The sequence below is a fragment of the Filicampus tigris genome, chromosome 3 (genome assembly GCF_054856515.1).
Source record: "Filicampus tigris isolate MCC_2025a chromosome 3, RoL_Ftig_1.0, whole genome shotgun sequence".
NCBI lineage: Eukaryota > Metazoa > Chordata > Actinopteri > Syngnathiformes > Syngnathidae > Filicampus > Filicampus tigris.
In genome coordinates this window covers 24,613,630-24,631,311 of record NC_141219.1, presented here as the reverse complement: position 1 = coordinate 24,631,311, position 17,682 = coordinate 24,613,630, and the positions used below count along the sequence as shown (strand labels likewise).

The 17,682-nt window shown below is 39.6% G+C and overlaps 1 protein-coding gene across 2 annotated transcripts in view; it reads left to right on the top strand.

Moving 5' to 3' along the window:
* The first annotated feature begins 5,975 nt into the window (after nt 1-5,975).
* The window catches only part of itga11a (integrin, alpha 11a), a 57,837-nt gene continuing 46,130 nt past the window's right edge, over nt 5,976-17,682 (top strand). The window contains exons 1-2 of one of the 2 annotated variants that reach the window (XM_086025361.1): nt 5,976-6,113; nt 15,399-15,513. In XM_086025361.1, the coding sequence (XP_085881487.1) occupies nt 6,035-6,113; nt 15,399-15,513 (194 nt within the window). In that variant the 5' untranslated portion in view covers nt 5,976-6,034. Of the gene's footprint in view, nt 6,114-13,898; nt 14,043-15,398; nt 15,514-17,682 lie in introns of those variants that run through there. The other variant, XM_086025362.1, reaches the window with a different exon arrangement.

The following is a 17,682-nucleotide window of genomic DNA, read 5'->3' as shown; positions in this document are numbered from 1 at the left end:
GTTTTAACAGTGGCAATAAGCTAAATTAGTTTCCATCTCAGTCTTATTGCTTATGTTGACATGTTGCACTTGAGTCACCATTTAGTTTCAAGTTACCTGATCAGTGATATTTTTAAATGTCAGCGCAAGCGTGTAATCACAAAATTCAAGAGCTTTAGGCCTCTTAAGTCAAATTTAAGTCACAGTAGTTTTGTTATTCACATTGGTAATTGTTTATTTTAGCTATAAGATTTGGCTTAAATGATGTGCAGTTTTTGTGTTCCAAATAAACAGACAAACATGACAGAAAGAGTTTGTTGTAATCGCAATTAGAAAAGATAACACCGGGTCAGTATTAGTGGCATAATTATCTTAAAGATTGTCCAAACAGAGGACAAGTTTCATTAGTTGACTAGGCATTGACATTCAATTCCATGAGGTAGAGGCCTTTAGCACAAGACCTTTGCAAGAAAGAATGTACATTAAGACGTGACGATATATAAGATGACCACAAATGGATTTCAGGCAAACTAATGTGCACAGACTATGCATTATTACCTAAGTACTCTCAATCTGCATTCTGTAGTTAGGACTGGATGGTCTAACTGCAAGGGTATGAGGTAACATACAAAGCCCATGTTTGTGTTCCACTGTTAATACTCTGATTAGGTTGTGGTTGGAACATGATGAATAGTTTGAGTCAGCCAGAGGCTTTAACTTTGCGATGAGAGAGGCAATGCTGATGTACTGATATTTTCACTTGATTCACTCAAATCTTTGGAAAGTGCAATGACCCTGGAGATGTATGAATGTTTACAATCTTTGCTCTGTTCTCCAGACATGTGGCCCTCAACCTTTTTTGGACTAGGGACCAGTTTAATACAAGGCCATTTTTCCATGGGGTATGTAGGGTTATGTTCAAGGGGCGGGGCAAGGGTGCTGCACTACATGACACGTAATAATATCAATTTACCATGACTCAGAATCAGTGATGGTTAATCCTCTCTAATAACTGTGCTTCAACATCCTCTCTTGTCATTGTGTTATGGTGCTGGCGAAAGAGGGACATTTGCTACTTTTTTCATTGCAGCCTCTCCCAAAGGTTCACTGCAAATGTCTGTAGTAGCAGGCAAAATCTGTTGTTTACCATCAGTAAATGGCTTTTTAGCTTCAGCAATGTGTTCAGCCACTAAATATTATGCTTTCAGTGCAGACAATTTTCTATTCTATTTTCATAGAGCCATGCATACATGCATGCATCAGCCAAAGTATGGCGTACTACTACTTAATTCTGCTCTGGATCTACAGGGAATCTAGATTTTCATGTGTGTGCAAGCCTTGTTTAGCATTCACATATGGAGCTAACCAGAGCTGGGCACTTGACCCTTTTTTGCCCTCCGTCCGCGACCTGGGTACCCTTCTGGCCTCGTTCCTCCATCCTCATTGATAGAAATGATCGGCCCCGACCCCTTCTAAAGTGGTTCCGCCCTTACATCCGCCATTTTATTAAAATAAAATTAAATGTGTTGTTAAAATAAGGACTATGCGCTATACATTTTCAACAGTGGCAATGACTTGACAATAGTTATAAATACATATCTTATATAATAATTGTTTATAATGTAATTTATTAGTATAACATATTTAATTCATTAAAATATAACTTAATCATTGTGAAATAATTTTTTTCTGTTTGTTTCAGGTTTATGACCTGTGGTCCTTTGTTCAATAAACAAACAAAGTCAAACACGAGTTGTAACATTGTGTGCTTCTGATGAGCCTTTTCGGAGGGCATAAAATAAAATACCCGAACAGTCAGTCTCTGAACAGATGGGCGGAGACGCCTGGTCCAGGGAGCGCTTCCATTGGTCAGCCCAGGAGTCAGGACAGACTCCTTTTTATTCTGTGATGGAGCAAGAGAAAGCATGTCACATTTACACAGGTAACGGAGCAACCTCCCCCCGCAAAGAAGCTATCTCTGTTTTCCGGGAAAGCGCATTTACGTCAGACAAGTGACCCTGTGTGTCTCTTAATAAATGCCCCCTTGCCACAACAAACAATGCAGAACCAACAAGCATAATACCAGAAACTTGGTGTAGCCCACCCCTTCTCATAGTTAGACCGCGGTAGATGCCAGTAGGGGTGGGCGGATCGATCCAAAGATCTATATTATCGATACTAAGCAAGTACTTGGATCAGATCGATACTATTGTCCTGGGATCGATACTTTGCTCCTCCACCAATTTCCTCAAAGCGCCGCTTCTCTGCGCAGTATCTTGACTTTTGTTCTGAAACAGTTGTAGTTGAAGTATTTTTTTTTTCTTCTGTTCCAATGTAAGTAAGTACGCGGGGTTGGGTAACTACTAGTGGCGCATTTGAATCGTGTCCAGAGCGGGTTTGAATAGTAAATTAGCCAGCTAATGAGCTTTAAATAAACCTCTGCCATTAGCATCTCTGCGGGGGCGCGTCATGCACTAACCCTTTTTTTTTTGCGTGGGTAGGGGCTGACGTAAGGATGGTACCGCTTTAAGAGGACGGACGGGGTCGGACGACGATAATTTTTTTGAATAAGGACGGAGGGATGAGGCCGGAAGGGTACCCATGTCGCGGACGGAGGACGGACCGGCAAAAAAGGGTCAAGTGCCCAGCTCTGGATATCTGCAACTGAATAACATATCTCTATTCCCATTTCAGATACCTACATAATTTTGCCTAGTTACGACTTAATGTAAGATATCTAAAAAGGGACATGTAGGTATTATTTAAAGCACATATGTCAAAGTCAAGGCCCTTGGTTTTCTATGGCCATGGGATGATATTGCTTTATTATTAGATCCGGCCCGCAGCAAGCCGGTGTGGGTAGCAGATCTGATCGGGTCCATCGTGCCTGCCGAAGACGTCACGCTTTAAAATATATTGTAGCGACTTCAAAGAACACACCGTCAGAGTAGTTTAATTATCATGTCTTTATAAGTCCAACCGCTAATAAGGGCCGCAGCCGACGCCAATGCAATACGACAACCATTCAGTCAAAAAAGAGCAACGGCTCTCCTGTTCGTCCTCCGCTACTCTCGCTCGCATGCCCTCATATCCAGCAAGCCGCACGATGCATTCATCAACGTCGGAAACAAAACAACTTGGCAAGACACACATTCGACCACAACACAGATAACCCAATTCGTTACACTATTTCTGTAATATATTTCTTTGCATCAATATTTGTCACCCCATGGCTGTTCTACATGCTGACTGAAGACTTCACGTCACTTTTCGTGGCTTTCAGAATCGGATTGTGGTGAAAGGTTATTTGGAGTAAAACACACTTTATTAGAAATACTTCATGTTAGAAATCTCACGTTGTATTATTATTAGTAATTGTTGGCATTTGATAAATTCGTTGAGTTTTGACGTAGTGCTGAGATGTCGCACACTGAGATCAGGCATTAAACGCTATTCGAGCGTGGGAGTGTTGATAGTGAGTGACTTTTTTTCCTCTTTCCTCCTTCGACACAGCTCGTAGTTTGTTCGTGCCAGCAAACTCAGTAGTTGCAGATTGCCCGTGTTTCACCACGTTTGTTGTGTGTAAATGTTAAAAGGTGAGTTTAATCATTTAAGTTTGTGTCAGGTAACTGCTGTACATAATAGTCTAGATATGTTCTCGTGAGTGATGTCACGTTGATGAACACTAGTTAGTTATTTTTACTCATATGCTAACTATTCTAGTGATGAAACCTGTGAATGTGTATTGTATGTATTGTTTGGCTGATTAATTTCTTAATACAGTGAATTGTAATGTTTAGGCATATTGTTAACAACTGGATATGCATTGGATGATGTTGCTAGGTTATTCTTTGTCTGTGTTGTTGCAGACCACAATAAATAGACGTGTCAAGTGGAATACGGGCCTGTGATTTCAGACAGGATCACCCACATTCATACCATGCCACTCTAAAATAGGGTCAGCTGGAGACATCATACCAATCATACGATCCTCTCCGGTTTACTTCACATTATGTACAGTTCATACAATCTTGCAGCACGAGTCAACCAGAAAATTGTTTCCAGTTTGGCAGGAGAAACGCAAACGGAATTGACGTACTGTGCAACACTATGTTTTCATTGATTATGGCGGTGTCATGTGGACAAAAGCGGTATTGCTTTCAGTAAAGACAACCACATTTCTCATGAACGCCAGCGGCGCAGCACATAGTGTACTGTTGTGAAATCCTGAGCTCTTGCTCGCCTGCAGTTGGAGTGAATTGCATTTCTGTTTCCAGTGGCTGTATTTAGATGAAGGGCGATGATGTTGTGAATCTAATTGTGTCCAAACAATATAATATAATGATGTTTTGTCTTTGTAACAATTGGGGAAAGGCGGGAAGTGACATATGCCGTAAAGCAGTCAGCAAATTTGGATTTTTTTTGTGTGGCAGGGTTTGTGGTTTCCTCCTCAAAGTTGCCTAGTGCCAGTAAAAGCGATACAGACACCCTCAGGCCATGACAAAGGTACTATATATATATATATATATATATATATATATATATATATATATATATATATATATATATATATATATATATATACACATATATATATATATATATATATGCATATAAATATATATATATATATATGTATATATATATATATATATATATATATATATATATATATATATATATATATATATATATATATATATATATATATATACATATATATATATATATATATATATATATATACAACTTAACTGTGTACGATTTATTATTTAGAATTTTACTAGTCGGTTAAATGCTGCATTAGTATCACGCAAATTGTTCCTCACGCCTCTGCCTCGGCCTCTGTAAACAAGCTGAGCACCAAGAGAGAGAATTGCTCCCCTCCCCCCGCCCACACGCACACATAGTAGGGGGTGGGGCCACTAAGTTTGGGGAAGAAAAGTACATAAGTATTTTGATGTAGCAGATGACAACAATGTCGTCTGTAGGCTTTGTAAGCATAAACTCGCTTACAGCCACTCTCCCGGAGCGATGTGAAAACAACATCCAAAGTAAATCTCGATGTGCACCAGCAGGTTGTTGGCGGCGGGTTCAGGCAAATAAGCATGAGAGCGTTTGTTCCAGCCAGGCGCTGCGCACACCGCCCAGCAAAGATTACCCAACTAATTTGTAAAACGACGCGACATGCTGTCGCTTTCTTTTGTTGAGGGCAAACGTTTCGAAAAAATGAATGCTGTATATCGAGCTTCAGTAGGCTACGTGGTGCCAAGTCGCAAAACAATAACGCCCCAACTCGAGAGTAGCCATAACCAAATGAAAGAGTAGATTTCCATCCATTATCTATACCGCTTGTCCTCACAAGGGTCGCGGGGAGCGCTGGAGCCTATCCCAGCTGTCTTCGGGCAGTAGGCGGGGGACACCCTGAATCGCAGGGCATATATATAATATATATATATATATATATATATATATATATATATATATATATATATATATATATATATATATATATATATATATACATATATATATATATATATCATGACAATTGTGGATGGGTGGATGTGAAGAACAGAGTTGCAGCTTTCTGAAAGGTTCTTTGACTGGACGTGACTTGAAACTGAATCACAGACACATATCCAGTCTTGCAATTAAATGTTAAAATGACTTGCCACATATTTCACAGCGCAGGTTTGTGATGCAATGTGTCCGTAACTCAGGTAGGACTATTGGTATCTCTCACACTCACACCAGTTGGGAATCTGATTCTTAAAAAACATTTTGCTCATCATGCAAAAAAAAAAGCAATGTCTAGCACAGACACAATACATCTTTTTCCATAGCCTCATTGTAGTAAAATGTTGAATGAGTATTCCTGCCTGGTGTCTGCAGATGTGGACCCCCTCCTTGCGCAGCTGCAGTCCCCTCCTACTTCTCCGAGTCATAGACAGCGCTTTAACTAAGAGTTGCAGTCAATCAGAGTGGGATCTTTAACAGGGCTTTCCATTGGATTTCTTTGCCTCAGTCCACCTCATACACACTCACAGCAGTCATGCATGCATGCACCAGCCAACATATGGAGTACTACTACCGGTACTTACTTCTGCTCTGGATCTGTAGTCAGCTGTTAGGTGAGTGAAAGTTTAAAAAGTGCATGTGTATGTCATGGCTTCTTATCGGTTTTATATATTTTAATTGTTGAATTATGGTGCTGCTATTATTATCATTATTATTATTATTATTAGTAGTAGTAGTAGTAGTAGTAGTATTTATTGATATTTTTGGGTTGATCCATTCACTACATTGTGTAACATTTACATCTACATTTTTTGGTTTGTGAAGTTGACGTGAAGACACATTGTATAACTTTTTAAAGCCACGGTTGATAACTTCAAATTCCTTTTCTCCTGATTAAGTAACTGTGAATCTTGGCCTTCCGTGTATTTCAAGAATACTATTTACTCTCTTCTGTGAACAAATGAATAGCAATGTGAGTGAATAGCATCCTTTGCCGACATCTTGACCTTGTACCATGGGTCCAGGAGGCAGGAAAGTGTAGAGACTACTGAGAGTATATTGACTGTTTCACGTTCCTGTGCCTCATTGGAAGCAGACGTCTCTGCTTAAAAAGAAAGTTGATGCTCTTCTTCTCACAGTCAAGTTTCCAGTGATAGTGTAGGTTCTGATTCTCAGCCAGAACTGTGGTCAATTACCAGTGAAATCACTATCGCAGTAACATCTAGACATAGTAAGAGAGACGGTGTGAATTATTTCAAATCAAATATTTAATATTTGATCACATAGAAGAAAGCTGTTTAAACATATCCATTATATAGAACACAACTAATGTCTGAATTTGTACCACAGCCATAATGTTTAATATACAACTTAGTATACAACACTATCCATACATTCTTGCTGTTTCATTGCATATTCCCATTCAAGTAGTGTCCAATTTCCTTGAAGCAGAGTCCCTCAAATGTTGATCCAGGTTTAGTTCAACAGCATTTGCTAAAAGTTAATAAGTTTCACTTCCAACTGTAGTAAATAATACAAAAACCTTTTGAGTTTAAAGAGATACAAGAAATCTATTTTCCAAATATTTAGCTTGATTTTGGAATTTGTGGGAACTAACTGGAATTTTGCCATCTGACCTTCGTCAGTATGTGAAGAGGGAGAGGATGCTGGATGTGGTGGGAGGATTGCTGTTTTGTCAAACATATTCATCAAACAAGAACGATGCTCATGCTGTGTTTGTGTCCACTGTTTGTGTATTCTGGGGCTTTAGGATGATCCTTTTAGATAACAGCAAGTGAGAACATACACTATCATCTGAGGGAGGAGACAAGTTCTCAGGCTCAGACACCAGTTTCCCTTCCAAAATTCATAGAGCCTTCTCACATGACTTTGTAGCGACTTTTTCCCTTCCTTTCTCTTAGCCGTCAGCCTGGTTAGCAAGCCAGTGCTCTGGCAATGCTACTACCTCAGTTAGCATCTTCCAACATCTCGGCCAATGTGTTTTCCACTCATTTTCTGATTTCCTCAGTCTGTCAACCACAGCTTTGAGTTACCATTAATCGCCAATGAAGACTTGCTTAATTGTGAGTGGTGGGCTGAACTGTATTTCCCACAGTTTGTCTTGCTTCTTTGAGAGAAAAGAAATGGTAATCTTTCTGTCACCGGGACCTGAGCTATTTCTGTGTGGTTTCACCTTTGTTTAGACTGTAAATCTTAAATTTGAAAACATCAGTAATCTCGCTCTACTTTGCATTAAACATTTATTTGCATCTTACTACAGAAGCAAGTGCATGAATATAACAATTATTCTGAACTTATATAAACTGGGATCTTAGTTTGCAATGTTTTATCACATTGTGTTTTTCACTGTTGCATAGCAATTGCAGCAAAGCCATTCCTGGTCAACAAATAATAATAATAAAAAAAACAAAACTTTTCCAGGTGGTTTCTTTTGCGCTGAATCCGAATCTGCCCTAGTTTCTTTCTTCTAGCACATTAGCTATTAATAATACGAATACTACTTATAATTTATTTTGTAAGGTTCGACTGATATGGAATATTTGAGGCCGATGCCAATGCTGATTTTGTGAGAAAAAAATACAGATTACATATTAATACATATAATGGCTGAAACATTTCCCCCCAGGTGCATTTCAATGGGCATCAATTGTATGCGGATTTTTACTATTATTTTACTTTATTTTTCCGGGGGTCAACTGTCAAGAATAAAAAAAATAGTTTCCTTTCTGGTTTCCAGAATGCATGTGGCGCAATGCATTTCATTCATGAAGTTATAAGGACATTAATCCTTCTCATATGTGTGTTTGTGTTACCGGTAGTTGAATGTGTGTCATATTTAACACATTTATGCTGGATTTATATTGCATGTGTGTTGCATATGTGTTTATTTTAGTGTTCAACAAATGCTCAAAACAGGAGGATTAAGCATAGTAAGAAAGCCATATAGTTATTCCATCTTTCGTCTATTGTCCGTCATTAGTCTATTTTTCGCGGCGATGCTTCGATGGCCGCAGCGAGCGCCGCGAGGAACAGTAGTGAGTTGTTGTTGCTTGGGGGTTAGATTTGAGTGAGGGACCAGGCTGTGAACAGGCTTCAATGGCACAGTTAGTCACCATGAGTCATTCTTTATGTTGAAATATCGGCCAGCGGGGGTGGGGGTTGAGGGGCTATTGAAGTTTGCAGTCAGAATCGCTGACGGAAGCTCGGCCTATAGGCGGGTACTATATAATAATGGACGCTCAGTTTTTAGTAAAATGCCCAGCTCTGATAGTTTCCTGTGACAATTGTTTTTGCAGAGCAATCCCTTATCATAACCAACAGTTGTGCGATGTGTTTGTCCGGAAGCGTGAAACTACCAATGTGGAGTAAACATTTTGGATCGTTCAAAAGTATTTGCAAATACATTGAACGTATTTGCAAATACATTGAACGTATTTGCAAATACATCCATCCATCCATCCATTATCGATACCGCTTATCCTCACAAGGGTCGCAGGGCGTGCTGGAGCCTATCCCAGCTGTCTTCGGGCAGTAGGCGGGGGACATCCTGAATTGGTTGCCAGCCAATCGCAGGGCACACAAAGACAAACATCCGCACTCACAATCACACCTAGGGGCAATTTAGAGTGATCAATTAACCTGCCATGCATGTTTTTGGAATGTGGGAGGAAACCGGAGTACCCGAAGAAAACCCACGCAGGCACAGGGAGAACATGCAAACTCCACACAGGAAGACCATAGCCGGGATCGAACCCACGACCTCTGAACTGTGAGGCGGACATGCTAACCAGCCAACCACCGTGCCGCCCATTTGCAAATACATTCAACGTATTTATAATGCTACGGGACTGAAAAAAATAAAAAATAAAAAATAAATAAATAAATATATATATATATATATATATATATATATATATATATATATATATATATATATATATTTTTTTTTTTTTTTACGTTACATTCATTTTTTTTTTTGCTACATTATACCGATACGTTTGAAAATTAAGTAAGTAAATATTGTGTATTAGTACTTTTTCTAGTTTTATTATTATGTCTGCAGTGCATGATTTCCATTTGGCATTTTTCCCCACAATGTCACTAGGTAAGTCAATACCCCGTGGCATTATAGGAAAAAATGCTATGTTTTTAGCATTTAGCCTACAAGTATGTTCAAACATTTTTACAAAGACTTTCAAACAAGTTTGCCAGTCAAAAATGTTGACTCCACCTTGGCAGTTACACACCTCCGTATGTTAGGGATGCTCATAGTCCATGCATTGTGATAGTGGTAACGGGCAAATTGCATTGACCTATTCTCTCGTTTGGGTTTGAGGGTGTGTTGTTAAATAACTTAGGGTGAAATGGCAGGAGAGTCTTTTTCTGGTTCACAAGGTTAATAGCCTGTTAAGCAGAGCACAGTTAGCTGTTGTGTGTAAGGAACATCTGGTTTCAGATACGCCATTTCTCACAGTATTTACGTTGGCGTAGATTAAGAGTTACATAAGTTGCCAAAATGTTTAGTACAAAGTATTGTCTGCTTTTTTTTCCCAGAGAAAACCATTGAAATAGAAGACCCAGTGGATCAGGAGAAAAACTGTGCACCCTGTAGACTTTGAATTTCAGTTAACAGAGAGAATGATCTGATTATATTTTTGCCTTATGTCAGAAGCATGCACACCCACATTGATATCCCAGGACAGGAAGTAAACATCCACTTCACAACAGAAAAGCTGTGAAACATATGCTTATTGTTCAACCTGCAACACCATCGTGCATGTCTGATGTAAGTGGCTAACATGAAGAACTCCAGAGGCTGCTTTGCATCACTGAGTCTGTGGTTGAGCTCCTACAGCTTGAGTTTGGGCCAAATGCAGTGTTGAACTAATGTGGGTCACACCGACAGCCACCGGCTTTAGGTTTATTTGTTTGGGCATGAAAGCAGGTACACAGGAAATCCAGCAAGACCCTGACCTTGCATTTAACACATGCTGACATTTCTGGGAATATTAAATTGCGCTGCCACTTTAGCAGCATGAAATGGAAACTGGAATCCTCATGCATTCTCATATTTTCACATGCTCTTACTTTTTCCTGTCCATGTCTAATCTTTCACTCAGTTCATGGTAGCACATTATAGTTCCTCTGGAAATTCCTGTCTCTATGCGTGAAGGACTCATACTGGACTTCTGGGCTTACAAGCAAAAGAAATAAATGAATCCTAAAGATCGGTTATGACATAAAAGTGATTGAATTTAATCTTTCAAGATGACTGTATTTGCATGAATCTATTCATATCCAATTTTACCCTGAATCTTTTAAACAACAACAACGTTTTGGAGTGAGATCAAATACCAGTTTAACATGGGAAGCATTCATACAACAGGAAATGAGTGTGTGGAGAATGTGTCAATATTTACATGAAGAGATCACAGTGGTGCTAGTGAGATAATCGTGCCTATTTATTTCAGTGGAGATTTTTTTTTTAAACCAAGCAAACTGAACTGACTAAATTTGTGTTCTGTTACCATGATTAACTTGTTGACAACCATCAATGGTCTATTGATCGACTCAATGGCTGCTAACCATACAATATAGTGTGCAAAGAATGAGGTTTCCAAACACTTGCAAAGGTACCAGGGAAATAGATGTTTGGTTTTCTGTTTGTTTGTAATACTAACATGTGTAAATCTTGTCTATCTAAGGAATGCACATTGTGTCAAACATCTGTTCGGATGTAGAGGTTTTTAAAAACTGTTGCACAGCTGCACAGCTTTCCAGATGAGAAACAGCAGAGACACGATCATGTTAAACAGGATTATGCTGCACCCTCTGCCATTTCCAAACATGTTTATCGTCGGTTAATAGCTCAATTATAATAAATTATTATTTCAGAATGTGAGGTTCATCTTTATCTAACTAGAGCAGTGTTTTTCAAACTTTTTTGAGTCAAGGCACATTTCTTTCATTGAAAAAATCCCGCGGCACACCACCATCTGAAATTGTGGGGGGAAAAAAAGCTCATTTTAACATTATAAGTGTTATATTGTTTATATAAGCATTATGTAACATTTCAGAATGACTTTATATTACAAAGTCTTTAATAGGAATTAAACAAGCACAAAGACAAAAGTATTTGAAAATGTTTCATATTGATGCTCACTCCCGAAACATGAACCTGTTTGGATAAACATTCATCACTAATTCGCTTGTCTCTAAACAAAGACAATTAACTACCCGCTGCTGCTACCTACTGGTATGGAAGAGTACTACAATGGAGTAACTACATGATTACGCTGCCAAGAGCTAGACCTCGCAGGCACACAAATCAGGGGCGGAGCCAGAACGTGGCTAGTGGGTGGGCCTGTAAAAATCAGGGTGGGCCTGAATATTTCTCTCACCCAGCACAATCCTCCTGTCCTGACATATTGTATATTCAAATAAAATAGCAAACTAAATAATATGAAGTTCAGATCTTCCTGAGACAACCATCATTATGTAATTCTTAATATTCGATAAAATAAAAAAACACACCGAAACACAAATTCAAAAATAATTTAATAATAATTTGCAAAAAATGTAAAAGCATATATTTTTTCATGACTCTCACTTGGGTGGGCAGTCTGTCAATCTGGGTGGGCCTGTGCACACCCAGGTCTATAGGCCGGTCAGCGTCTGATTTTAAACGGGATTCATTCAGTGATTCCGACTTCAAAATTCAGTTACAACCCAACCCCTAACCCGTTTTCATTCCTTGCACTTGTTTACATTGAAGTTCAAGACCCCCTACCAGGGAAAAAGGGCACACTTGACTTGACCCTGGAACCTCACATATGGGGGGAGAGATCTAAGAGGATGTTTAGCATGCGGGTGAGTGATTGAATAAGCCTCACAGTGTGTGGACAAGAACTGCTGAGATGTACAAGCGCGAGTTTGTGGTGGTTAGGCCAGAAGAGAAGCTTTTGTGTTCTCTACTCAACTATGCTACTGAACAATGAGAAAATATTCAGACTAAGCAATACTCACTTTTACAGCTTCATCAAAAACCTCCGTCAGTGTCTCAAGATTCCCTTTTATACACACATATATTGTTGTCGTGTAGTTTGACTCAGTCGAACAGTGTCCGGTGTAAGTTGATGTACAGTACTGTCATTTTAATTGTAAAAGTCTGTAGCGTTCTTGACCTTTTATCAGCACTGTAGACAAAAAGTTTCTGGCAACCAGTGAAAAGACCATCAGCAGATTAAACGGATGACAGATCAGTGGTGAGAGCTGGACCGAGATCAGCGCGGAGTGGTTGTTGGTTATGTTTTCCACCTCTTCACAGACCAATGTAGAGTCTCAGTTTTTCAAAAAGCGCTCAGATGCAAATACTAATGTCTCCATGGCTCTCATGTGTGTGTGTCATGTCAAACATCTAAAGCGTGCTTTATCCTGTGTCTGGCCTTTTGATGAAAAACAGGCTCACTGCTCTTTTCTACCACCCGCAAAGCTGTCAGCTGACGTGAGTGACAGCACACAATGGAGAAAACACGGTTGCCTAGATCAGCAATCAGACTAGGAAAACCCAAGTGCCTTTGAGGTTTCTACGGTTTCTTTATGGTTGTGTTTTCAAACATTGCTGACTGAATCTGAGCACATCATTAACTCTACTGCAGCACGGCAAAGAGCCTTGTAGGATAGCATGGAAACGATTGTGTGAATGTGTATCAAGGAAATGATTCGTCCCAGTAATTCCAGTTTGCACACCACAACATGTAGTTATGTACCAGTAAGCACAGTTTATGACAGACTACGCTGTATTTTATGCATAAGTACATTTCTGAAATGTTCTTTTTTTCATCCCAGGACTGTTATTTACACCATGCCTGCTCATTGCTGAATTGTTAAACAGCAATAACACAGTACTTCGATTTCCTTGTGAAGCCGCAGAGACAAATTATGTTCACAGAACTGAGAAATTACGATATTTTTTCTTCTGTCCATCTTGTCTTTACCATGTAGGTTTGGTTTTGTGAAAAATTAGACGGGATGAGAATGTAAGAAACTTATGTAAATCAAATTTAAAAAGGAAGTCAACCCAAACATATTTTTTTCAAGAATATGTCCTATGTAGGCCCAATAGCAGAGCTGGGCATTCTGTCTGTGTGACGGATCAGTCTGTCTAGGCGGCTATGACGGACACCCGTTTAGCTGACGGTTGAAGAATGACGGGAGAAATTTTTAAATCGATTGACTAAGCCTAGTCGGAAGCCCATGTATTTAATCCGTCTTTTGTCTGTAGTCCATCTTTAGTCTATTTTTCGTGACGAGGCTTCAATGGCCGCAACGAGGAACAATACTGAGTTGTTGTTGCTTGGGGGACAGATTTGAGTGAGGGACCAGGCTGTGAACAGGCTTCCATGGCACACTGAGTCACTCTTTCTGTTCAAATATCGGGAAGTGGGTGGGGTACTATTGAAGTTTGCAGTTGGAATCGCTGACGGAAGCCTGCTTAAAATCAGAGGCGGACTGACCTATAGGTGGGTACTATCCCTCTCCCGCCCCCTCCCAAAAAAAAGCGAATGACAGACGACGGAAGGGTATCACCGCTGCAGACGGATGACGGATAACGGACGCTCAATTTTAGTAGAATGCCCAATAGTTGAAACAAGGCATTCTGATAAGTATTGCGTTTGTGGAGTAAGAGTTAATCCACCCGTTTTTAGCCAATGCTGGAGGCGGCCATTTTGTCACTTCTGTCAACTGAAAGTGATATCACAAATGCTCAGGGCTCAGGTAACGACCAATCGCGGCTGAGCTGTTTTCTGACGCTGAGCCATGATTGGCCGTTATCTTCACAGATCAATGAGCAGTTGTGATGTCATTTTCAGTCTACAGAAGTGGCAAAATGGCCTCCCCTTGAGATGGCTAAAATGGGGTGGATTTTGCTGCTTAACTCTTACGTACTCCACAAGCGTAGCATTAATCAGAATGCCTTGTTTCAACTAGTGGGCCTTTTCGGAACATATTCTTGAAAAAATATATTTGGGTTGACTTCCAATTTAAGGTGTGTTCATTAGTATTACGATGTCAAGACATATACTGTACATTGAAACCTCAAAGATTGAGCACAATCCATTCTGTGACATTTTGAAATAAACTGTCCCACCGGAAATAAAATAAATTAATTAATTAATCCATCCCAGAACCAAACTTTTGGCACCTTAAAACTTTTGTTTACTTTACAGGTGAAGTGTCATTATAATATTTGTATAAATATAGCATCACAGAAAAAAGAATTAAGAAGTTAAAAGTAGTCATGTCATTGAAATCACGATAACACCACAAAACAACTTTGTCCCAACATTAACAGTCTATCAGCAGCCATTGAATTCAGTTCATCTCCACTCTGCAAATCTTTATCCTGCTCAGTCGTCATTTTGGCAACTGGTGGTAAACTCCCGGCTCAACATCACGTCATCTTCGTTTGACATGGAAATTAAATATAGTCACGCTCAAACAGCTGCTCTGCCCTCAAAAGTTCACATTGATGTGAAGGTTCAAATGGATCCACAAAAAGTTTGTTTAGAGCCACACTGGACACTCTCTCAGCGGTGAGATGTTACTCCTATTGTCTATATTTGTCATTCTCTTAACACCGTGCTTGAGACTAGTTCTTTTGAAATAAGTGCTGCAAAAATGCCACAGAAATAACCAAGTTAAACAAGATTATTACGTGGATGGTAATATTGCCCTTAAGTTTAATTAAGAATCTGTGTGGTAGGTGTCTGAATAATGAGCATACTTCATTACAATTGAATATCTTTGTTAATTGAATCTCGAATTTGTGTGTTTGGCCACTTAAATTGAGGCATTTTCATTTTGTCTTATTCCAGGATGCCATGACTGCTTTAATATCGACACAATAAAACACAAGATCATCAAAGGTCCAAAGCAAGCACAGTTTGGATACACTGTTCAGCAACATGTGGCGTCTGGGGGAGAAAAATGGTAAGCTGCTCATTCTTTCTAAACATTTGCCTTCTGAGATCCTGATCAGGTCTCCCATTCAATTACAAAGGTTACTAAAGTAGTGTTGACTTTATTTCTAATATTTTGATTTCGTATGTCACTTTGTTGAACTGATTTCTGCCCTTTCCCCGATGAATTTGTGCTGGATGCCTCACGTTCATTATATTACCTCATGAAGCAAACATACTCCTGAATCACACACACACATCAGTTAGCCAGCTGGCACAGGGGGATGGCCAAGATTCATTTCTGTCATCCTCAAAGTATGTCCAAAAAGCAGTGTGCTATTGATGAGTTGTGGAACTGCACGTGCGAAACACATTAGTTCTGTTAATAGATTTTTATGGATCCGCATCCTCAGTATTTTTGTCTGCAGTAACAGACTGGCTTTACAAATACAACCCCTGGCAACAATTATGGAATCACCAGTCTCAGGGGATGCTCATTCAATTGTTTAATTTTGTAGAAAAAAAACGCAGATCCAGACACGACACAAGGAAACACCCAAAAGAATGATGAGGGGGGCAATGTGATAATTTGTGACAGTTGCTTGTTTAGACCAAGCAGAATGGAAAAAATCCGGACTCACTCGGGAAAATTATGGAATCATGACAAAAACAGCAACAAAAGAAAACACACCGCTGGTACTTTGTTACACCACCTCTGGATTTTATGGAAACTCACACTCTCAGAGGCATAGACTAAATGAGTGTTAAGCAGTACTCTTCATCAATCTGGCTCCAACTTTCTCTGATTGTTTTTGCCAGATCAGCTTTGCAGATTGGAGCCTTGTCATGGACCATTTTCTTCAACTTCCACCTAACATTTTCAATCCGATTGAGATCGGGACCATTTGCAGGCCATGACATATCATTGACCTTATGTGTCTTTCGTCATGGAATGTTTTCCCAGTTTTTGCTCTATGGCAAGATGCATTATCATTTTGAGAAATGATTTTTGAACATCCCCAAACTTCTTTTCAATGATGGGTGAAGAAAAGTGTCCAAAATGTCAACGTGAACGTGTGCATTTCGATGATGTAATGGCAGCCATTTCCCCAGTTCCTTTACCTGACATGCTGCCCCATATCATCAGTGACTGTGGAGTTACATGTTTACTTCAGGCAGCCGTCTTTATGAGTCACATTGGAACGGCACCGAACAAAAGTTCCAGCATCATCACTTTGCCCAATGCAGATTCGTCATTCATCACTGAATATGAGTTTCATCCACTCTTCCACAGTTCACTATTGTTTTTCCTTAGCTCACTGTAACCTTGTTTTTTTTCCATCCATCCATTATCGATACCGTTTATCCTCACAAGGGTCGCGGGGCGTGCTGGAGCCTAACATCCGTACTCACAATCACACCTAGGGGCAACTTAGAGAGTAAAATCAACTTACCATGCAATGTTTTTGGAATGTGGGAGGAAACCGGAGTACCCGGAGAAAACCCACGCAGGCACGGGGAGAACATGCAAACTCCACACAGGGAGGCCGGGGCCGGGATCGAACCCACGACCTCTGAACTGTGAGGCGGACGTGCTAACCAGTCGACCACCAACAGCCCCTTGTATTTTTTTGTTGTTCTTAATCATGGCTTTCATTTAAGTTTTCATTTCATGTAAGTCCCATTTTCTTAACCAGGTTCTTACGGTTCGGTCACAGACGTTTACTCCAATTTCCTCTCATTTGTTCCTCATTTGTTTTACTGTACTGCTTTAAGTTTTCTGTCTTAACGCTTTGACTTTGTCTTCCTTGGTCTACCAGTATGCTTGCCTTTAGCAAAAAGATGTTAGACACAGCTGACCGTGAACAACCAACATATTTATAATTGATCAATAATTAATAATTTAACTTCTTTGTGAAGTTTGGTAATCCTCTCCTTTGTTTCAAATGACATCTCTTGTGTTGGAGCCATGATGCATGACAATCTACTTGGTGCAACAGCTCTCCAAGATGTGATCACTTTTGTTTAACTACAGACCAATGAGCAGATCTAATACGATACAGAGGTTAGTTTTGGGAATGAAATTAGGGTAATTCCACATTTTTTTCCTCAGAAATGAGTGATTCCATAGTTATTTCCCTCTGCTTGGTCTAAAAATGTAACTGTTACTTAACTACCATTTTTTTTGTCTTTTTTTTTT